The sequence below is a fragment of the Acartia tonsa genome, chromosome 10 (genome assembly GCF_053477335.1).
Source record: "Acartia tonsa isolate MP-2025a chromosome 10, ASM5347733v1, whole genome shotgun sequence".
NCBI lineage: Eukaryota > Metazoa > Arthropoda > Copepoda > Calanoida > Acartiidae > Acartia > Acartia tonsa.
Genome location: NC_137269.1, coordinates 2,179,976 through 2,204,611, shown reverse-complemented (window position 1 = coordinate 2,204,611; position 24,636 = coordinate 2,179,976). Strand labels below are relative to the sequence as shown.

General features: G+C 31.5%; 1 protein-coding gene across 1 annotated transcript in view; it reads left to right on the top strand.

Annotated features, from left to right (window-relative positions):
* Positions 1-24,636, top strand: part of LOC145330380 (uncharacterized) — a 35,372-nt gene that overhangs the window by 7,878 nt on the left and 2,858 nt on the right. The window contains exons 5-14 of the mRNA XM_080175018.1: positions 7,023-7,114; positions 7,593-7,685; positions 8,474-8,546; positions 16,116-16,189; positions 17,448-17,516; positions 21,009-21,072; positions 21,268-21,296; positions 21,806-21,886; positions 22,266-22,498; positions 24,207-24,245. Coding sequence (XP_080031144.1) covers positions 7,023-7,114; positions 7,593-7,685; positions 8,474-8,546; positions 16,116-16,189; positions 17,448-17,516; positions 21,009-21,072; positions 21,268-21,296; positions 21,806-21,886; positions 22,266-22,498; positions 24,207-24,245 — 847 coding nt within the window. The remainder of the gene's footprint in view (positions 1-7,022; positions 7,115-7,592; positions 7,686-8,473; positions 8,547-16,115; positions 16,190-17,447; positions 17,517-21,008; positions 21,073-21,267; positions 21,297-21,805; positions 21,887-22,265; positions 22,499-24,206; positions 24,246-24,636) is intronic.

The window sequence follows — 24,636 nt, the reverse complement described above, 5'->3', positions numbered from 1 at the left end:
ACCCCCCCCCCCCCCCCCAACCCCCCCAAGAATAACAACACAAGACATATGGAAATTAGGAAATAATAAATAAATTCCCCCCTCCTCTTTACTAAACGAAGCTTTTCTATAATTTGTGTTGGTTATAGACGTCAGTCTGTCCATCATTAATATGTTATTATAGTATAGAATTTATAGAATTAGAAAGCATAGCAACTATATAATACTTACTTATAATTTTGATTATACTTATACATTTATGTTAATGTTTCGCTTTAATGGATATTGTCAGAGATATCAGTAAAGGACGGAGCGGCCTTGATTATAGAAAAGCTTCGCTTTTAAAAATTGGTCCTTAGAAACACATTCTTACAAAGGTATATCTAACATTGTCTCACATAAAAGTTAATTTTTAAAAGCGAAGCTTTTCTATAATTAGGGTCGGTCCGTCCGTCACTCCGTACGTCCGTCCGTAATGGATAGCTTTTTTTGTTAATTTAGGCATGTTAGAATTGTCCTATCGATTTCAAACTTTGCACGGTGATTCCTGCAGTAATTAGGTAAGATTAAGAAAGCGTAGCAACTCTATAATCAATTTTGCATAGACTCTTATACATTTATAATCTGATTATTCAATTTTGACACTATACAAGTGTTAATGTCCGTTTGTCCTACCAGTTCAGCACTTCGCTTTTATGGATGTTGTCATCCTTGTTGTTTCTATAAATGCTCATATTTAAACTTCCTATTGTATAGGTTTATGGGGTGTGGGGTGTGTTCACACAGGGTTTTTTACCCCCCCCCCCCCCATATTCAATTGAATATGATTTACTTTACAAGGCATAGGAAAAAAACAAGCCGTTCTTATTTTCTCTGCTCCCTTCCTGAACTACAAATGAATTCTTAAGAGCAACTTTTTTTGTGGGGGGGGAGGGAGATTAGAATATAGAATTATTTTTTTTCTTCGGCACCTCGGGGCTAAAAACTGGTTTTAATCTTATAATTGTACATTCTATATCTGCGGAAAGCCGTTTATAATACAATGAAAGGAATAACTATTATTGTCCATGTTTTACCTTTTACCTTTATTTTGGCAGAAAATAGTAGTAAATCATATTCAATTGAATATGGGGGGGGGGGGGAGGCAACTCTGTTTAACTTTAGCCAAATAAAGGAAATCGGAAGGTTTATCAACAAGGATGACAACATCCATAAAAGCGAATCAGTAGTACAAACAAACAGTAACACTTGTAGATTGTCAGAACTGAATAATCAGAATATAAATGTATAAGTATAAACAGAATTATAAGTTAATATTATAAAGTTGTACCACTTTCTTAATCTATCTGTTCTAGATGTACAGACGGACGGACGTGAAACCAACCCCAATTATAGAAAAGCTTTGTTTTTAACAGCAGTAGATATAATAACCACCCCTTCCCATAAATCTTTACAATAGGAACTTGATGTTTAAATATGAGTAGTTTTAAAAGTTAAAAGAAACAAAATTTAACTTTCACTTTTAATTAAGAAGCTTTATTGTTCATTGGTTCAGCGGTTAGTGAGATCCTTAGTTAGAGCATGACCTGGACCTTTCTAGGGAATAGGTAGAAAGCAATCAATTACAAATCTGCAAAATTAATCTTTTTTTAAAATAGAATCTGTTTGTTTTGTATTGATTCTCTGCTTGTAAAACTTATATAATAAGCTTTTTTTTAAGCGAAGCTTTCTATGATTAGGATCGTTCCGTCCATTCAGAACAAATAGCTATTTTTTGTTAGCTAAAATTTAAATTGGATAGGGAAATGGGCGGAGATATGTTATATATAGAATCTGTACTTATACTTTTGTCTTTCCAACCCCTTCAGTATTCTCATGCAATAATTTTTGTATGCATTAAAACAGCTATTTTTTTTAGAAAAATAAAATATCATTTTGTATGTAATAAACTAAAAAAATCAACATGTTTAAAATAGTTGTACGGACAATCTGGTAACGATTATAGAGTTGCTACGCTTTCTAAACTTTAATTTTAATTTGAGCATTTATAAAAGTTATAAAAACAGAATGACAACATCCATGAAAGGGAAGCTCTGAAATAGTAGGACAAACAAACATTAACACCTGTAGAGTGTCAGAACTGAATAACATTATACATTGTTGTTCTAGGAATTTGTATTCCAAAAATCAGATCATTCAGATAATTATAATGCATAAAAACTTGATGTTGAAAAACTTGAAAATCAACATGTTTGAAATGGACATACGGACATTCTGATAACGAAAAGAGCTAACTGTTACAGACGTACGGACCGACTCTTATAATAGAAAAGAAGTTGAGGTTTTGATTTGAGCAAGGGGTCGAACTTGAAACCTTACTTTTAATAAAGCAGAGCTTTTCTATGATTATAGTCTGTATGTCCGTCAATTACGGTTAGGTATGTCCTTTAAACAGTATTCTGTATTTAACAGTTTTACAAAAAAAAATGACGTATGATTTTGTCAAAAATAATACATTTATAAGTCCAAGCAAACGAATGAGAAAACGTGATTATAAAACGTTGGGTACCAGTATAATTTACACTTTACAGTCCATTCAATCCCTACTTGCCTTCCGGGTAGTAGCACCTTTAAAATGGACAAACAATGAAATAATATGAAATATACATGGATATATTGAGAAAGAAAATTTGTAGTTAATTTAGCTTGCTAACATAGAACTCGTTTATTGTTCATTAGTTCATCTAGTAGAAGGGGAGTAGGTAGATTGGGGGGTGGGGGGTATGGTTATTTTAGCCATCTATGAGTTTCACTTTATCAGAATACATGAAAATATGATGCAGCATCCAAGTAATAATATTTCCGTTGTAGTAGCGCCTCTAAAATGGAATGGACACACACACAAAAAATCTATGATTCATACCCAGGAATCTGAGGAGAGTAAAAAAAGAATATTTTGGGGGGGAAGTTTAAAACCTTCCCAGGACCTATAAGAAGCTTTACTGTAAAAGAGAACAATACCGGTTCAGCGGTTAGCGAGATCCTTCGTGACAGACAAAAACGCTTACTACTTTGGATAATTAAAAATACTGTTCCCTCCCCCCTCCAATTTATCATTACTTTTTACACTATCTCCTTTGAGAAAATCAAGGATAACAACATCCATAAAAGCGAAGCTCTAAAATGGAATGACTAATATTAACTTTTGTAGAGTGTCAGAAGAAATTAAGCATAATATTTTTGGATTATTTTTGACAAAATTATACGTTATTTTTTTGTAAAACTGTTAAATACAGAATAATGTTTAAAGGACAGACCTACCGACCCTAATTATAGAAAAGCCCTGCTTTATAAAAAGAGAGGTTGGACCCCTTGCTCATATCAAAACCTCAACTTCCTGTTGTTGTATTAGTAAAGATATATATGGGAGGGATATTAAATTAATCTAATGATTTTATAAGTTTAAATTTTTTCTATATATAATTTTGTTTGTCTGCCATAAAGCCCATAACAGATTGATAACGTCCTTCTTGTTTCAAGCTTTTTATAATGACTCATATAACATTTCAGCTTTTTAATTTGAATTTAGGTTGCAATTACGCAGTAGTCTAAGTAATGATTACTCCCTTCTCCTTCCCTACCCCATCCCCTCCCCTCCTAATGAATTATCGACCTAACCAATAAGGGAGTTCACTGTTAGCAATCTAAATAGACCACTATTTCTCCCTTGTCATAATATCCACGTATATATCCTTTTCTACAATAGGCAAATGTATATGTGATTGTCCAATAAGATCTCATAATTGAGAAATTAGCAATAACAACTTTGGAGACTTTTTTTCTTTAATTTTGATTGGTTGGTTTATTAAGCATTAAATGCTGCCAAAATGAAAATAAAAAAAACAAGCAAAATTAGCATTAAGAACTAAGCTTAACTATCTTGATAATCTTGCTACGAGATTGCGTTATGATAGAAAAAAAATCTATTCACCAAACCTTTATTATTTCAAGTCATAAAATTCTAGTGAGGCCATAAACCTTCTTCGTATGATAATATTTTCCGGAATTTTTATGATTTTCTGACAATGTTTGACCGTAAAGATATGTGAACATATGTAGTATCTTACAAATACATCCCAAATCTAGCATAAGTTGACCCCTTCTATCCGTATGAAAATGTTAACAAAGGTGTGAAGTCTCAATTTCCTGTCGTTTGAATATATAGGGAAATTTGTATATTGTTAGGGTTATTTTAGTATTTTGAAAATATTGAAAACAGTAACATTTCTCTACGAAATCACCCATCGTTTAAGATTTTGAGTATGTTTTGAAAAATACTATAAACTAAAACTATCATTGGGATTAGTATTAGGAATAATGATTTCATTCCATAACTTTGGTAGATCAGAGTAAGGGAATTTTTTAAATGTCTCAAGTCTAACAAATGGAACATTGTACTGTTGATTATTTCTAAGAACTCTTGTTGTTCTTGTGCTATTTCTAATCCATAAGTTATCAAAAGAACATGGAAGCCTATGATTAACGTAATCAAACATAAATTGTAATTTCGAATAGACAATTTGTTGAGTTACAGGAAGAATATCTAAATTTTTAAATAAAATTGAAGTATGTGCATTATATTTTGAGTTGGTGATTATTCTCAGTGCTTTTTTTTTGCTGTTTTACAATTTTATCAAGAGTTGATGCTGCTGCACTTCCCCAAATTGGGGCACAATATGTAAGATGACTATGGACAAGTGAATTGTATAGAGTTTGCAATGCTTTTCCACCAATAATATGTTTTGCAGCATTTATAGCAAATAGTGAGCGTGAAATCTTTTTATTTATCATATCAATATGATATTTAAAGTTTAATTTAGGATCTAGATAAACACCTAGAAATTTAATTGCAGGAGTTTCACTTCTTGAGTTGACATATGAAAGTTTGTGTACCAAATTTGGATCATTTTGGTTATCATTATTGTGATCAAGATTAATACTAATGCTATCAAAGTCAATTGTTGATTCATCTTTTGTAAATATCATAAATTTAGTTTTTGATGGATGTAGGCTTAACTCATTAGTTCTAAACCAATAAGTTATTTTTCTTAATTCAATATTAAGAATATCAATAATCTCTAGGTATCATAGATAGGTAGAGGGATAGATGGGTTGATAGATAGATAGAATTTATAAAGAAATATTTACAAATGGACAGATAGACAATATTTATTGGTCAGACAGGCATCTCTAGTTATTATACATAGATAGATGTATAGGTAGAGGGATATATAGATAGATTATGTGTATATACTCAATACTATACTGGTCAGACAGGCATCTCTAGGCATCATAGATAGTTAGATAGGTAGAGATATAGATGAATAAATATAATTAGATGTATATAGAGAAATATTAATAATTCTTATTTTTTTAAAACCTTTAAAATTTTTAATTTTAAGTCACAGACAGTTCAAAAAAGTTATTATTTCTAGAATGTGTATCCATACTAGCAGCCTATTTAGTAACTATATATTATAATATTTCTAGAATGTTTATACATACTAGTAGCATACCTAGTAACTATTTATTATAATATTTCTAGAATGTGTATCTATACTAGCAGCCTTCCTAGTAACTATATATTATAATATTTTTAGAATATGTATCTATACTAGCAGCCTACCTAGTAACTATATATTATAATATTTCTAGAATGTGTATTCATACTAGCAGGCTACCTAGTAACTATTATATCATACTATTTCTAGAAGGTGTATCCATATGAGCAGCCTACCTAGTAACTATATATTATAATATTTCTAGAATGTGTATTCATACTAGCAGGCTACCTAGTAACTATTATATCATAATATTTCTAGAATGTGTATCCATATGAGCAGCCTACCTAGTAACTATATATTATAATATTTCTAGAATGTGTATCTATACTAGCAGCCTTCCTAGTAACTATATATTATAATATTTTTAGAATGTGTATCTATACTAGCAGCCTACCTAGTAACTATATATTATAATATTTCTAGATTGTGTATCCATACTAGCAGGCTACCTAGTAACTATTATATCATACTATTTCTAGAAGGTGTATCCATATGAGCAGCCTACCTAGTAACTAATTATTATAATATTTCTAGAATGTGTATCCATACTAGCAACCTACCTAGTAACTACATATTATAATATTTCTAGGATGTGTATCTATACTAGCAGCTTACCTAGTAACTATATATTATAATATTTCTAGATTGTGTATCCATACTAGCAGCCTACCTAGTAACTATAATATCATACTATTTCTAGAATATGTATCTATACTAGCAGGCTACCTAGTAACTATTATATCATACTATTTCTAGAAGGTGTATCCATATGAGCAGCCTACCTAGTAACTATATATTATAATATTTCTAGAATGTGTATTCATACTAGCAGGCTACCTAGTAACTATTATATCATAATATTTCTAGAATGTGTATCCATATGAGCAGCCTACCTAGTAACTATATATTATAATATTTCTAGAATGTGTATCTATACTAGCAGCCTTCCTAGTAACTATATATTATAATATTTTTAGAATGTGTATCTATACTAGCAGCCTACCTAGTAACTATATATTATAATATTTCTAGATTGTGTATCCATACTAGCAGGCTACCTAGTAACTATTATATCATACTATTTCTAGAAGGTGTATCCATATGAGCAGCCTACCTAGTAACTAATTATTATAATATTTCTAGAATGTGTATCCATACTAGCAACCTACCTAGTAACTACATATTATAATATTTCTAGAATGTGTATCTATACTAGCAGCTTACCTAGTAACTATATATTATAATATTTCTAGATTGTGTATCCATACTAGCAGCCTACCTAGTAACTATAATATCATACTATTTCTAGAATTTGTATTCATACTAGCAGCCTACCTAGTAACTATATATTTTAATATTTCTAGAATGTGTATCCATACTAGCAGCCTACCTAGTAACTAAATATTATAATATTTCTAGAATGTGTATCCATACTAGCAGCCTACCTAGGACCTTCTAAAGCTGTGCCACTCATGCGAGCAATAGAACTTCTAGAAAGCCATTTTGAAAAGGTAAATTATTTACTTCTGTCCATATGTTACTCTATTGGTAAGATATAGTCAACTGTTGAACTGTGTTGAATTTCTTAGGTAGCTTTCGAGAAAATAGTATACACAAAATTAAGCGCTTAGAATGAATCTTTAAAAAAATAGTATACTAGAAACTCCTATCAAGTAGGAAGAACTATTGTGTCAGAGAGCTATTCTTTGGTAGTAACTTTTAAAAAAACCTTTTATTTTCAAGTTTTAAAATCTAGCAAACGCATTTTAGATTTAGATACGTAGATATATTGACAGGGAGAAATTGGTCGTCTATATGGGTGCAAATATGGACCTTAGTTATTTGTCAATTCGTCCATACATTAAAAGAGTAGAGAATGGGGGGTGTTGTTATTTTAGCCAGCTGCAAGTATCACTTTATTAGAGTACATGAAAATCTGATTCAACATCCAAGTTATAATAAATCAATTAATGAATTTTTTGCTGTCAGGGAAATGGAGTTCTGAATGCTGTACAGGCAAGACTTGCCAGAAGACAACTAGCTAAACTCAACCAAGATGGAATGGTGGAATATGCACTGCAGGTCAAACTAGTTATTTTTATCGGATTATAGACAGCTTTCCGCGGATATTAAAAGAAAAATATATGATTGAAATTAGTTTTGTTAGCCCAGTTAGCAAAACTGGTATTAATCTTATGATTTTTATTTTAATATTCGTGAAAAATTGTCTGCAATACAGTGCTCTAAATGATTTTACAGTATGGCTGAGAACTTGTTTTAATCCATTGGATATTGATCGGTTTCGAAACTAAACTAGATATTAAGGACAGACAATAAAGGTAGTAAGACAAGAGAGCCAACAGGAGAATCCCATCGGAACCTACTTTAAATCTCATTGGTTGAAATTGTGTACATATTTCATTATGAACGCATGTTTTTTTTTCATTTCATACATAGATAAAAGTCAGCTGTAAACAATATCATTTCTTAGTACAAAGCTTTACTGAATCAAACTTACTTGCTCAAAAATTTCGTCATAAATGAGAAAGCTTCAAACAGAGGTGGATTCTTTAAAGAAAATTAGGCTTGCCTCACAATCGAGAAGCGAGTCTATTTTTTTTTAAAGAATCCACCTCAGCTTGCGTCGAAAGTAAACAATACTATCGTCTGCTAATAATGTTCCTTTTAAGATTTGACGAAAAATCGGGTCATAAGCGTAATCTAGATATAGTATGTCTATTGGACAGACAAAGTTACAAAAAGAATAAAAATATAATTAATCCTGTGAAAGCTAGGAAGTTTTAGTTATACCGTTACACAGATTTTAATAGACAAACAAAAACAAATTACCCTAACATTCTATGTTTTAGATTCCTAGTACAGCCAGAAGTCCAATAAGAAATGGAGAACGATGGGGTGCTGACATTGAGTGGATTTTATCAGGTATAATTGGGAGTATTATCTACACCCCCCCCCCCCATGGCGGTAGAAAGTTAGAAGTATAAATCATAGACCAATGGTAAGGGTTGTTTAACCCCCGTAAACTTTTAAACAACATTTAAGCCTTCTCAAAATTGTATAAGATACATTAGTTAATCCCCCTGGAAATAATAAGCTTGGGCGTCCCTGGTATAAATTCCCTTTCTATTAAAAGATTATGCTTACTTATCTAATAGGTTATAGGTTAATCTATGTTAAAGATTTTGATTGGTTAGTTCACTAAGTGTCTTAACGTTTCAACCACTTTTTGATTGGTTAGTTCATTAAGTGTCAAAACGTTTTACCACTAATTTTAATCCATAAAAGGGGAAATTTTATTTATCATCATTGGGAATGTACATCATTCTATCAGCCATTGTCTTATCCGTTTAGATCCATATGCATGGGATGAAAAAAGTATTTTATTACTTTCGGTTACTTTTAAAGCATTCATATACAGGTTTCGTGATTCACACATTTAGTAAAATATTTTTTAATCAGTTGGGTTAAAAATATTTCTTTACAAAACCTTGCTATTATTTAAATGTACGACGCCTGAAATTGAACGCCCCCTTCCCTTTTATCTAAGCTCCTATTGGAACTAGAGAGCAAAGAAACTTGTGTAGCTCTCTGTTTGATATAGAATTTCAGACTTTATTAAAGTCATATTTTTATTGAATAACCGTTGGGTTTGAGTGTTTTTTACCTAAAAATTTCGTCGGGAAAGCAGCACCTTAAACAGTTTTACCAAGTTTTATAATAAATATTCTTATTCGTAGAGTTAACATCTTCAGGGACTATGGTTAATTTGATAGAATAGTTCATTAAGTTCAGTGCCCAAACCTTTCAACCCGTAATTGTACTATAGACGGCGTAAATCGTGTATCGTCATTGGGGTTGTAAATCATTTTATCGGCCATTGTCTTATCCCTTAAGATCCCTGTATATACAGCCACAATTTATAAAATCTTAAATATTTAAAATATCGATATATTATTACTTGGATCGATATTGCACCAGATTTTCATGTACTCTTATAAAGTGATACTTGGAGCTGGCGATACTCCCCATCCCTCCTTTTTACCCCATTTCCTCCCCTCATACTGAATGAGCGAACTGACCAATAAATAAGGTCCATGTTAGTAAAAAATTGACGACAAGTTTTCCCCTGTCGATATGTCCAATAATCCAAGTATATTCTATATCCATTATTTGAAAAGCGTATGAGATTAAGAGATTAGAGAATTATTACATCTATCTAATTTTACCATATCTACCTGCTTTTCAAAAATTATTTTTTAGTAAGGACCAAATATTAGCCTTAAATTATTGTTTATTTTATTTATATAACTTACACTAAGTTTATAATCTGACTGTTCTTGGGTATTGCACCTCAACCCCCCCCCCTCCCTCTTCCCAGCCAGAATTTTCCTAATTTATTTGCCATCAAAAACTAAATTTTGGGGTAATTAGACCCCCCCCCCCGGAATGCCCTTATAGCAAGCAGGGGCTGCTATTTAGCCAATTAATTCAATTTGAAATTGCCGAAAGTTAAATATTTTGTTGGTTTAGTGTTGGGGCAAAACTTGTTTTTTGGTGTAGCTAAAAGTAAGTGGGTAAGAAAGGTAGAAGTAAGGAAGGGGGTTGTGAGGAAATTTTCACTTATAATTGTCTGTCAGAATCACATTCCCTTTTCCCTTGTAGCAAGTTTCTCAAAACCAAAATGTGGATAAGAATTTTCTTGTTTGAAAAAATATCTTTAATAAGCGAAGCTACTCTATAATTCATATTGTCAGTCTGTCCGTAACGCTGTAGGGGAAAAGTGACTTTTCGCCAGCTAATTAAGATAGACGTCTGAAATTTTGGTGAATATTCCCTGTATTAATGAGCATAAAGTTTATAATTTACTTTGTCCGCCAGTCTCTCGATGGTGCCTAAAAAAGACTTTTTTTAGAAAGGTTTCGTGTTTTTTTTAATGAATTGTTGAATATTTATCAATTTCTTTCATGAATTTTTATAGCTTCGCTACTTATAGACGTTGTCATCCTTGTTTATTTCTGTACAAACGTAAAAGAATACAAATTATTAATGCCAGATAATGTTCTTCATTTTTTTCTCTTATTCTGAAAACCATTCTGACAATTTATATTTTAGTTAACAATTAAGAGAACGTTCAACTGTGTTTATTTTATAATTTCTATAATTTTAGAATTACCCTTTTGTCAAGCGAAGCTACTTTAAATTTGAATGTATGTTCGTCTGTTAGAGATATATTTTGGCAATGTAATCATTATTGTTTGATGACAATTTAAAATTAATTGAAATTTCAAAGGCTCAAATTTCTGTGGTACTTTTTACAATAGTTGTTACCATATCGTATTATAGACAGCTTTCCACGGGTAGTAAAATGAAAAATTAAGAGATCAATTCCAGCTTTGTTAGCCCCAGGAGTTTTTATAAATTGTATTTATCTGTTAGTAGGAAATCGTCCATAATACGATACATTATTTTTTAGTATTGCTCACAGTTCTAATCCAGCGGATATTTATCGATTTGGAAGCCATACTGAACTTCTAAAATTGAATGCTCAGATTATTATCTGTCAATTTTAAATAATTAATCTATCTATCTATACATCTGCATGGTATTAGACCTGTTACAGTTTCATGGTTAAAAAGCCTTTATTTCCTTTCTCTCTCTCTCTCTCTCTCTCTCTCTCTCTCTCTCTCTCTCTCTCTCTCTCTCTCTCTCTCTCTCTCTCTCTCTCTCTCTCTCTCTCTCTCTCCTCTCCTCTCCCCTACTCTCGTTTTAGCCTCGTTTACGTAAATTTACTTTTTTAGAAGAATAAGAATTGTTACTTTATAATAAACTTTTATGTCCGTCAGTCCGTAACGCTATAAGGACATATAATTTTCTTGGCTATTTTTAGATAGACTGCCAGCCTGCCAGTAATATTTTTTCATATATGATTGTTTTGTGCTTCGCTACTTAAGAACGTAGTTATCCTTGTTTCTCTCTCTCTCTCTACTTTTTCTTAAATATCACTTGCTCTATTCTCTCTCTCTCTCTCTCTCTCTCTCTCTCTCTGTCTATGACTCTATACCTCTATCTCTCTTTCTCTCTCTCTCTCTTTCTCTCTCTCTCTCTTTCTCTCTCTCTCTCTTTCTCTCTCTCTCTCTCTCTCTCTCTCTCACTGTCTATGACTCTATACCTCTATCTCTCTCTCTCTCTCTTTCCCTCTCTCTCTCTCTCTCTACCTCTTTAAGCCTTACCACTCTTTCCCTTTTACCTGAAAAATATACGGCTCTTTAATAGTTTGCATTGAAACAGCAACAAAACTTGTTGCCAAAAAAAAAATATTTTAGTGAAAAATAAATAAATGTTTAAAGATATAATTAGTAGCGAAGCTTTTATATAACTTGGTGATGCGTTCGTTTTAAAAGACAAGACCTGCTGCTATTATTATTCTAACTTTGTAAACGTTTTTTTTTATAACTTTATCTTTTTACTAGCGGCGGGGCCACTTGCATCTTGGAGATCTGTTTTAACAATCGAAAGCCATTTTAAAATTGAAATAGCCTAAACCCATCCTCCTGGGACCTATATACTTCGTTTTTTTTTATATTTCTTCTCTAATTTTAAAGAGATAAACAAAAAAAAACTTACTACTTTATTTTTTGGGATTGCTACGCTACGTTTAAAAATAAATCTCAATGTTTAAAAGTTTTAAAAACATATTAAATTTGCAGATAAAAGTGAAATAATGTCATTAAGTATTCAGCTTCCAAATGAATTAGGAATTACTCGTTAAAATAATCATTTCAGCGTTCAGCTATTTTCTCATCGTTTCATCCTTTTTTTAAAGCGAATATTTTCTATAATTAGGGTTTGTTCGTCCGTCAGTAACGTTTAGCTCTTTTTGTTAATTTAGACATTTAAAGAATTTTCAATTTCAAACTTTGAATGATGATTCTTAAACCGATTAGGTACGATTTATGATGCGTAGCAACCTTATCATCATTACCATAAAGTCCGTACGTCCATTTAAAGCATTTTGTATCCTGTATAGATTTTGTGGATATTGTCATCTTTGTTCTTTTTGTATTTCAAACAATGAGTTGAGAAAAACTTTTGATTTGTAAATCTAAGTTAATGCTTTAATAGCATAATTTTTTTCAATTTACAAAAATGACAATAATTTTATTAGATAAAATCACGAATATTTACTTTGCATTGTTTCTCAAGGGATAAGACAATAGATTAAAATTATTTGTTGAAAAGTTTGAATACTACTAGTTATGAAAAACAACCAATTAAAATATAAGAATAGTTATTTCTCGTATCGTATTATAAACGGCTTTCCGCGGATATAGAATGTACAATCATAAGATTAAAACTAGTTTTTTTAGCCCCGTGGTGCCAAAGGCACCGGCTAAAAAACTAGTTTTAATCTTATAATTGTACATTTCTATATTCGTAGAAAACTGGATATAATACGATGCTAGACATAGTTTTTTCGTATGGATGAGAACCGGTTCCTATTCGAATGAATACGAGAAAAGTATTTCTCAAACTCTTAATGTCGCCTGTTGTTTCAACGCCTGTAAACGTTAAAAAGTCATAAATATTCTTGACAAGTGTTTATGGAAAGACATTTAACGGAAATTTTATATTCGTTGATTTACTTACAATACTCTAAAAATATAAATAATTTGCTCTTTACGCTGAAAGCAGCTATAAATCTCTCATAAAAACATAAGAATTAAGATTGAACTATATTACATACAGCTTGACTTTAAAATAGCGTTTGACAGACAAAACTGTATGTTTATTAAACAGCACTAAAAGTTGTTTATTGCATCGTATTACAGACAGCTTTCCGCGGATACTAAAAAGATTTTAAGATTAGAACCAATTTTGTTAACTCCGAAGGATTAAAGGCCCAGTATTAATTTTTGTGATTTTTTTATATTCTTAGAAAATTGTCTGTAATTTGATGTTATATTTACATGGTTTTTCAGTATGATATTTTTATCTAATTATTAGTTTGTTGGATTATTGTGTCTTATTTATTTATTAATTAGAGCATTACATTTATGATTCTATTTTTAAAAATTTCAGCTGTTTATCTTAAATAGCAGTCGAGAAAATCATATTTCCACCGTAGTGTTACGAATGAACAGACAAAGTGAACTATAGAGTGTCTATTTAAACTAGACTTATCACCATAGACATGCAAAGGGTGTTTACACCCCTCAAAGGATATGCGGAAAGTGTCATGTGTGACGTCATAAAACTTTGTATATTATCTATCTCTTTTTTTAGGAGTTTTCCTTCCCACTTCTGATAGCATCCTTCCTTTTTAGACGCATTTTTATGACGTTACTCATGCCACTTTCCGCATAACCCCCAAAAACTTTGAAACCTCCCCTTTTACCCACCTCAAAATAAAAAGCTTGGACGTCCCTGCGTTTCAATCTATATTTAATTATAACGAGTCCTATGGAATCAGTATTATGTGACTATATGAAGCGCAGTGCCACGACCCCGGCAAAGCTTAATTATTTCGCCAGCTCAAGGTTCGAATCCCAGGACGAATGTGATAGTGTTCAGTCCAGTAAGTCAAGTTTTTTACCAGGACTCGGCAGCCGCTCGTGTGCCGCCTGTAAGCCTCATGAAAATCAAACTTTTACAATTAAATATAAAAAATAACAGCTTGAAGTCTAAAACTGATCCAAATATGGTAATCCCTCTTTTCAAAACTATTTTCAAAGCATCCAAACAGGTTTAAATGCGATGCTTCATCGCGGCTGCCGCATCCTGGATTTTAAATTTCCGTTTTAAACCCAGGGATCTTCAGGAATAAGACAATGGATGATAAATTGATATACATTTCAAATCATGATAACAATTTCACCGATTTTTGAGAACCCAACCAAAATTTAATAAAATTCCCCATAGATTTTAAGCAAACGAATGGAAAAACCTGTCTTTAAAACATTTTGGACCGGCATAATTTTCATTCCAAAGTCCCCTTACCCCTTAGCTTCAACCACAATCCTTATACTAAAGTAACAGGATGTTTGTGTGTCTGTGTGTTTGTTTGTACCAAAGGATCTCGCTAACCGCTGAATTGATCGGGTTCTCCTTAACAGGATAGCTTCTCATAGGTCCCAGGAAGGTTTATCACTATTATTGGGGAGGGTACCACCACCCTCCCAAGAGAAATAATAATAAATAGAAATTTTTATTTTAAATATAGAGACTCCTACGTAACATTGCGAGGTATCGTATAAAGAGACTCTTACGCAACATATCGTAGAAACTTGAACGCAACAAAAGATTAAACATTTAAAGTGCCACTAGAGGCTTCTAGGGGCGTATCCGCTAGTATATATATGTATATAGCGTAAAACATGCCGTTTGAGATCGTATTATACACACATCTTGATACTTTTTTCAATAACTACTAAACTAATTGAGTTATCTTTTTTAGAAAAGCTTTATATAGGTCCCGTGGTGGGTTTACGCTATTTTATCATAATATTTAAGAATTGTGATGGTATAAGACCATTTTTCTTCTCTTCATTCCCCTTTGTATTTAAATATTCTAAATGCTAGGGGCGCAGCCACTAGCTGTAAACATAAGACAATTTATTTTTTTAAAGAAAACCTAAAGGTTTTAAACTGTATCATCGAACTGTCAAAATTTTTCATGTTGCTTTTTTATTAATATTTGATATTTGCTATGCCCTTAGTACTTAAATTTTTGCTTAATTTTCCAAACCTCCATGCATTATAAGCTAACTCTTTCTCTTTTAAAGGTTATTGTATAAATAATAAATTATCCTTTCTGTAGAATTCTTCATAGAAAATTTATTTTATCAACTTTGGATTTTTCATTTTTTTTGCAAGTTATTTAAACATCTATCCTTATCTATCTGTCTATCTATCTATCTATCTATCTATCTATCTATCTATCTATCTATCTATCTATCTATCTATCTATCTATCTATCTATCTATCTATCTATCTATCTATCTATCTATCTATCTATCTATCTATCTATCTATCTATCTATCTATTTATCTATCTATCTATCTATCTATCTATCTATCTATCTATCTATCTATCTATCTATCTATCTATCTATCTATCTATCTATCTATCTATCTATCTATCTATCTATCTATATATCTATCTATCTATCTATCTATCTATCTATCTATCTATCTATCTATCTATCTATCTATCTATCTATCTATCTATCTATCTATCTATCTATCTATCTATCTATCTATCTATCTATCTATCTATATATTTATCTATCTATCTATCTATCTATCTATCTATCTATCTATCTATCTATCTATCTATCTATCTGTCTATCTATATATCTATCTATCTATCTATCTATCTATCTATCTAAATATCTCTTAATCATTCTATCTACATATCTATCTATCTATCGAACTATCTGTTAATATCTCTTTCTATCTATCTATATATTCATTTATTTATCTATCTATTTAGGATCAGGATCTATAAGTTCGCAGGCCAGTTCCTCTACAAGTACCATCTCTGGATCAGGCCTCAGTAGTAGCCAGGTACGAATATTCATTCTAATTCAAACAAAAACATAGATGACAACATCCATATAAGCAAAGCTCTGAAACGGTAGGACAACGAACATTAACACTTGTAGAGTGTCAGAACTGAATAGTCAAAATATGAATATAAAAAATCGAAACAAAATTTAAAAACAGGATGATGTTTATGTACATACTTACATTTTAAGGACTTGATTATAGAGATGCTTCGTTCATAATATTGTAATATATTGTTCCAGGATTCAATTTGAATAAACATATAAATAGATCACAATCAAATTTGTTGTTAAACATTTTTTAAAAAATCGACATGTTCAAAAATGGACGTACGGACATTCTGATAACGATTATAGAGTAGCTTTGTTTCTAAATCGTCCCTAATTACTATAGGAATCACCATGCAAATTGAAATCGAAAGGACAATTATAAGATGCCTAAATGAGGGGTTTCAATGTTTGAGGGGGGTAAAATTAGAGGTGTCAAAATTTGATGGGGGTGAAATGAGGGTTTTCAAAGTTTAGGAGGGTAACACACCCTTGACGTCTATGTATGATTTATTAAAAAGATAAAGTGTTATAGGATAAGATGTGCGTGTGAAAAAATAAAAGGGATAGTAACGTTCATTATAGTAGCTTATTACTGTTAAGATTTAGACGGACTCACTTATATCTAAACCTAAAAGTAGATTTGCTACTAAATTGTTAAAAACTTATAGATTTTTTTCTAAAGTAGCAGCAGCTGCATCACAGGCCTAATGCATCTCTTAAATAAAACTCTTATTGTTTAGCGAGATCTTAACGCACAAACAAACAAAAAATATATGGTGCATTATTTGCCAAATGTACCACTTTTCTGCACTACCTCTCCGATTTTTTTAATACTCTATATTTTTGTTGGACACCCTGTAAAATTAGAGTTTTGGCCAAAATAGCATTATGTGCGCTTTTTACATGAATAAACGATCATTTTGATGTATAAAATGTATAGGTTGGATGTAAGATTGATGAAAAAATTAATTTTTAAAATTGTGAAAAAATGGGTGTTTTTTAAATTTTGTTACATACCTTCATAGATAGCTAGATATCTAGACATCCAGGGACTCTGAAACTTTTTTTTGGCCATCCAGCATCCTTGAAATACCCAACGGACCAAAATATAGAGTATTAACAAAATCGGAGAGGTAGTGCAGAAAAGTGGTACATTTGGCAAATAATGCACCATATATTTCTTTTAATTTAATAATTATGCTTATCAGGGAGGCTCTGAGGATTCCACGTCATCAAATAATCAGGGCCAGTCTCCTGTTCATGTAAATGGAACTCAGGTAAAGTTAGATAGATAGATAGATAGATAGATAGATAGATAGATAGATAGATAGATAGATAGATAGATAGATAGATAGATAGATAGATAGATAGATAGATAGATAGATAGAATGATAGATAGATAGATAGATAGATAGATAGATAGATAGATAGATAGATAGATAGATAGATAGATAGATAGATAGATAGATAGATAGATAGATAGATAGATAGATAGATAGATAGATAGATAGATAGATAGATAGATAGATAGATAGATAGATAGATAGATAGATAGATAGATAGATAGATAGATAGATAGATAGATAGATAGATAGATAGATAGATAGATAGATAGATAGATAGATAGATAGATAGATAGATAGATAGATAGATAGATAGATAGATAGATAGATAGATAGATAGATAGATAGATAGATAGATAGATAGATAGATAGATAGATAGATAGATAGATAGATAGATAGATAGATAGATAGATAGATAGATAGATAGATAGATAGATAGATAGAAAGATAGATAGATAGATAGATAGATAGATAGATAGATAGATAGATAGATAGATAGATAGATAGATAGATAGATAGATAGATAGATAGATAGATAGATAGATAGATAGATAGATAGATAGATAGTCTCCTGTACATGTAAATGGAACTCAGGTAAAGATATACTAGCACCTACGCCCCTAGAGGCCTCTAGTGGCTCTTGAGAGGATTGAGTCGGCCCATCCAATTTTCTATTTTTTGTTTGTAAAAATAAAAAGTAAAAAGTTATTAGCAATTTTCTTCTAAGGGCGATTTCTCTTGGAAAGGCGGTTGTTCCATACCCCAAAATTTTTATAAACCTTCCAAGGACCTTTGAGAAGCTACACTGTAAAGTAGTACCATATCGGTTTGCTACAGGCAGACACATATCCTACTACTTTTAAATATATAGATAGGAATATCTATTGAAAACAAGCCGAGGGTCAGATCTTTTTGTGTTACAAAAAGAAAAAAAGATAAAAAAAACCTACAATGTAAAAAGCGTTGGGAAAATAATGCATATACCATCAATGAGTGCAAATTAACATGCAAATTAACACACTAAATGTAAAAAAGCCTCGCTTTGGAAGTTCGTTAATCTAGTAGGAAGAAAGAGGATGGGGTAGAGGGGGTGGATGGGGGTTTCGTTATTTTAGTCAGCTGCGAGTTTCACTTTATTAGAGAACATGAAAATCTGGTGCAATATCAAAGTAATAATATATTGCTAAAAGTTAGAGGCTGGCAAAATAAAATAAAACAAAGACGTAATAATATAAACTATTGTGGCGAACATAAAACGAAACATTGACAAATATTATAAAAATAAATTCCTTAGGTTGTTATATCGATGATCTAAAGGGATCAGAAAATGGCCGATAAATTAATGTACATCACCAATAATGATACTAAAATTATCCTTTCTGTAGATTAAAATTGATGATTGAAACGTTTGTATACTCACTCAATAAACATACCAATCAAAATTTAATAAAGTCCCCAAACTTTGGGGACTAGGGTAGTAAACAGTCCAATGTACTCTCCCTCCCTTATTTTAAAATATATTTAAAACAAGGATGACAACATCCATAAAAGCGAAGCACTGAAACGGTAGGACAAACGGACATTAACACTTTTATAGTGTCAGAACTGAATAATCAGAATATAAATGTATAAGAGTCGAAGCAAAATTGTAAGTAAATTTGTTGAAAAACTGCTAAGGATAATGTTAAGGACATATTTACATTTTTAGGACTTGATTATAGAGTTGCTTATAACATTATACTTTGTTGTCCCAGGAATCAACATACCAAAAATCATATCAATCGGATGATTAGATCACATAGAAATTTGTTGTTAAAAAAGTAAAAAAAATCAACACAAAATGGACGTACGGACTTTCTTGTAATGATTATAGAGTTGCTACGCTTTCTAAATCGTACCTAACTACTAAAGGAATCACCATGCAAAATTTGAAATCGATAGGACAATTCTAACATGCCTAAATTAACGAAAAAAGCTATCTCTCTGTGACGGACGGACGGACGGACGTCAGACGGACCGACCCTAATTATAGAAAAGCTTAGCTGTTAGTAAGACGGGGTAGTTTCTCATTTGTATTTTAATAAGTTCGGTTAAATTGGGTAATAGGAATCCCCGCAGGTTTAGTGCGCTACATTGAAATGTATGATTAGGACTTCATAACAAATGTGTGCAATCGAAGGGGTTTAAACAAAGTTGAAAACTTTAATAAATAAAATTTAAAAGATTTATGCCAAAAATAAATGTTAGCATAACGAATATTGCTACAAGAATATTCATCTAGGGTTTAAATTGATAGGTACAATCTATTAATAGAATTCAACGAAGATCAGACGGATATTTCTATAATCTGCTTATGCACTACCCCTGCAGGGCCCCTGTTTATATATGATACTTTCCCTACAGGGCTCCCCTGACCTTTACTTGACCTAACCGTTTTTTTTTTAAATTCTATTTTTGGCAAAATGCTTACCTGTGGCTGCAGTTGTAAATATAAATGTCAAGTAACCTAATTACAAACAAACATGGAACCCAGAATTTCATTTTGTGTGCCATTATACTCGGGGAGGGAGGGGACATTGGGCTGTTTATACATAGTTTTATGATAATGTTTTCTTATTCATTGGCTTAACTACTTTGGGACCTTTTATTGAAGTTTGATTTGTTGGTTCCTTTATTTGAATGTTTAAACGTTTCAACCACTAATTGTAATCTACAGACGTAGTAATTTTGTGTATCATTATTGGGTTTGAATATTAAACTATCAGCCATTGTCTTATCCCGTTTTAGATAACTGGATTAAAAAAGCAAAGAAAATGAAAATTTAATTATTTTCTTAAACGTTTATTAGTGATAAAAATGTCTACAGTTGATAAATTTTGCAAGGAGGGAGGGGACATTGGGCTGTTTATTACACTAGTCTCCAAAATTTTCTTATTCGTTAGCTCAAAATCTTATGTTGAATTTTGATTGGCTGGTTCATTAAGTTGAGTGTCCAAACGTTTCAAAGTGTATTAGTAATGCAGCTTTAAAAAAAAAAATATGTTTGTCTGTTTTCCGTGATAAACGTTTTGAGGCAAATTTGGGTCACTAGTTATTTTTATGTTTTATAATAATTATACGTTTTGTCCCACTTTTGTCTGATTTTTGTCGTTTTTAGAGCATAAAATTAAATAATCTCATGACTGTGATATTTGTATGCCTTTACATAAAGAACAGGTTATTTATATGAAAAATCATGTATAGCATCGAATTACAGACAATTTTCTACGAATATTAAAATAAAATAATATAATTAATACCACTTTTGTTAGTCCATGCCTATGGCTCTACATGTCTTGCAAAACTAGTTTTCAATCTTATAATTTTTTATTCTAATATCCGCGGAAAGCTGTCTATAACACGATGCGATAATGATATTATTTTAGTTACGAAAGCCGTGGAGTAAGAGCAAGAGTAACTCAATAGATAGTTCTAGAAGCAAACAGGAAAGTTTCAAAAAAATTTATTCTCAAAAGATAGCATAAACCCTGTCCAGACTTAGTAGTTGTTATATCAAATCTAGCGGCTAAGCCTCTAGTGGCTCTTGAGGTGGAGTGTTTGGGTTAAATTCAACTCCCTTATTATTTAGTTTCAATAAGTAAAAGTAAAATCACCCCACCCCCCAAAAAGTTAACAACCTTTCAGGAACCTATGAGAAACTACAAGATAACCATGTAGGTTTTAGGATATGTTTTTAATTGGGGGAGGGTGGGACCTAAGTCTTTAAATGGTTCTAGACTCTTTTTCTGCCAATCCATTTCTATTAAACTAGCGGCTACGCCCCCTAGAGGCCTCTAGTGGCACTTTGAATGTTTTTTTTTATTTAAAATATCTAATTACAGAAATAATTGGTTTATGTTTCGTTGGAGTCTCTTTTTCGAGAGGGGTAATTTTTTTCTAGGGGCGATTTCTCCTGATAGGGTGGTGGTACCCTCCCCCAAAATAGTTATAAACCTTCCCGGGACTTATGAGAAGCTACCCTGTTAAGGAGAACCCGATCGGTTCACGGTAAGCGAGATCCTTCGGTACAAACACACAGACACACAGATACACAGACATCCTGTTACTTTAGTAAAAGGATTACTGATACCCTATATGATAGTAAGTATGTATAAATAGACCCTATATATACAGCTGCGCGTAAAGAGTTAAATGAAATCTAATTTTTGAACTTTGATACCAGAGTTCCAAGGATGGTAGAAGAAAAGGAACAGAGTCAAAGGCTAGGGACAGGTCAAAAGACAGTTTTAGTACAGCTTCCAAGGTGAGATTATTAGATAGGTGGATACACAGACAGACATACAGAAAAACATACTGACAGACAAACAACCAGCAGACAGACAGTTAGTTATAAAGACAGACAGACAGTCAGACAGATATACAGACAGACAGTCAGAAAGTTATGAAGACAGACAGATACACAGACAAACATGCAGACAGACATACCTACAGACTAATATACAAACATTATACAAACACATTGATCGACAGACTGATATTTAAGAATTAAATTGAAAGATGTGTAAAAAATTTTAAAAAGAAAGGTTGAAAAACATACAAACTTTAAAATAAAAAAGAAAGGCAATGTTTAATTAGATAGATAAATAATAACTAAGTATATAATAATTATTTATATTTTAAAGGATAATTTGTCAGAAATCTCAAGTATAAAGCTTGGCTCTGAACTTAGTGCCGCAACAAGAAACAGCCGAACTACAACTTCAACGTCAAGCAATCTCAGCCGAGCTGTTGACAGTCGGCACAGCCAGCATCGGACAGAAAGCCGACAGTCTGAAAGTCGGCAGAGCAATATTAGCCGGAGAAGTCGAAGCGAGGAGAATTTAACCGACTCTCCACTCTTACATCCCAAGTCGAGGTAAGATAATTTTCCAGTATGGGTTCGAGAACGATTAATATCCACGAACCCATACTGAAATTTTATGCATTGTATTACTGATAATTTTTCCACGAATATTAAGATAATAATCATGAAATTAATACCAGTACTGTTAACATCGGGGATAATCAAAATTTTATAATTATTATCTGCGAAAAGCTTATAAATCACTATTAAGTGATAAATCATAAATCAAGGAGGGAGTGGACATTGCATTGTTTTTTTTTATCTATATAAGATATCCTGTTTCTATTGAGTACTAACTAAATATTGAATAGGTTGTCACAACCTTGTGTTTCATAGATTTTCTGGCGTTATTACTAATCCGGAGAAGGGTTATTTTGTCTAAAGTAATTAGGGGTGTAGTGCATCAATCCATAATCAACTGTTTGATCCCTTATCCCTTAACTTCAAAAGTACATTGCTTAAATGATATTTTTAGAAACTTAATTTAATATACCAAATTAAGGAAAATATATATGAGAAATTTTTAGCATGAGTTGCTTAATTGATATTTAGTAGTAAAACTATTCTATAATTTAGTTTGTCTGTGCACCTAAGTTATAACTATTATCTAACTGATGGACTGATTTGGTTCTCCTTTATTATAAAGGTTTTTTTATAGTTCCATGGAAGGTTAATTATTGAGTAAACAGATCTATAGTATAGATGTATATACAGACAACTACCTCCCTTCTTTTTTCAAACGCAAAGACTTCTTTCGTCTGCTTCTAAATTATTTTCTGCTACATGGCTGTGTTAATATAAGCGTCACCATTGGTTGATTTTCAATGACCCAATGAAAAGGTTGCACAAGGTGGTTGCGATGGGGAGATATTTAACCCTTTCTCCCTCTAGTGTTTTACTCTAATATTGAGTGATAAGCCAACAAAAAAGAGAAAAAATTACATCTTAAAAAGTGTAATTTATGTACGGTAATAGACGGATGAACGGACATACTCTAAGTATAAAGAAGCCTAAGAAATGTCTAAAAATATATTAAAATAATCTTTGCAAGGGGTGGTATATTGAACGACATTTGATGTTCTACAAATGTACAATTAATCTGTCTATCTAATATAGAAACCGATTAAATCACATTTTCCCTATTGCGTTACGAACTAATGAAAAACAGACAGGTAATACGAATTATAGAATAACTTCGCTACTTAAAAAATATATTTTTAAATATATTATCCTATCGGTCATGTTAATGTAAAATTAATTAAATTTATAGTTATTTATTGCATCGTATAATAGTTAGCTTTTCGCGAATATTAAAATAAAAAATTATAATATTCAACCCAGTTTTGTTATCTCTGAGGGAACGATTTTTTAAAGAACCGGTTGAAATCTAGCAGAAATTAATCGGTTTCAAAATCATGCTGGAATAGTTATTTCTCGCATCGTATTATAAACGGCTTTCCGCGGATATAGAATGTACAATTATAGGATTAAAACTAGTTTTTTTAGCCCCGAGATGCCGAAGGCACGGGCTAAAAAAACTAGTTTTAATCTTATGATTGTACATTTCTATATTCGTAGAAAGCTGGTTATAATACGATGCTAGACATAGTTTTTTCGTATGGATGAGAACCGGTTCCTGTCCACCGGATTCGAATGAATACGAAAAAAATGATTATGATTTTTGTGTCACCATTCTTAATATATTTTTTTATCCTTGCAGGCATGCAAACAATAGATCCAGCACTGAAACTGAAATAAAGTAAGAAAATATGGAAAGATAGATAGATAGATATGTGTATGAATAAATATATATATATATATATAGTAAAAGGATGTTTTTTTGCTTTAATTTTATTAATTTTTAACTGAAAGTTTCATGCTTTCGCAATCTTCAGAAGTGATAAATAAAATTGAAGAAAAAATGTTGTTTTACATATAAATTTTCAAGGTTCATAGAATATTCTTTATAGAGCACTCATGGCTACCTTGGAAACCATATGGATAGATAGATATGTATGATGTAGGTTGATGTAGGTTGTAGGTAGAAGATAGATAGATAGAATGATTGATAGTTAGATAAGTATAGATAAATAGATAATCGTCGTATTATAGACATTATAGGTTACTTAACTGTTGAGAATTTAAATACC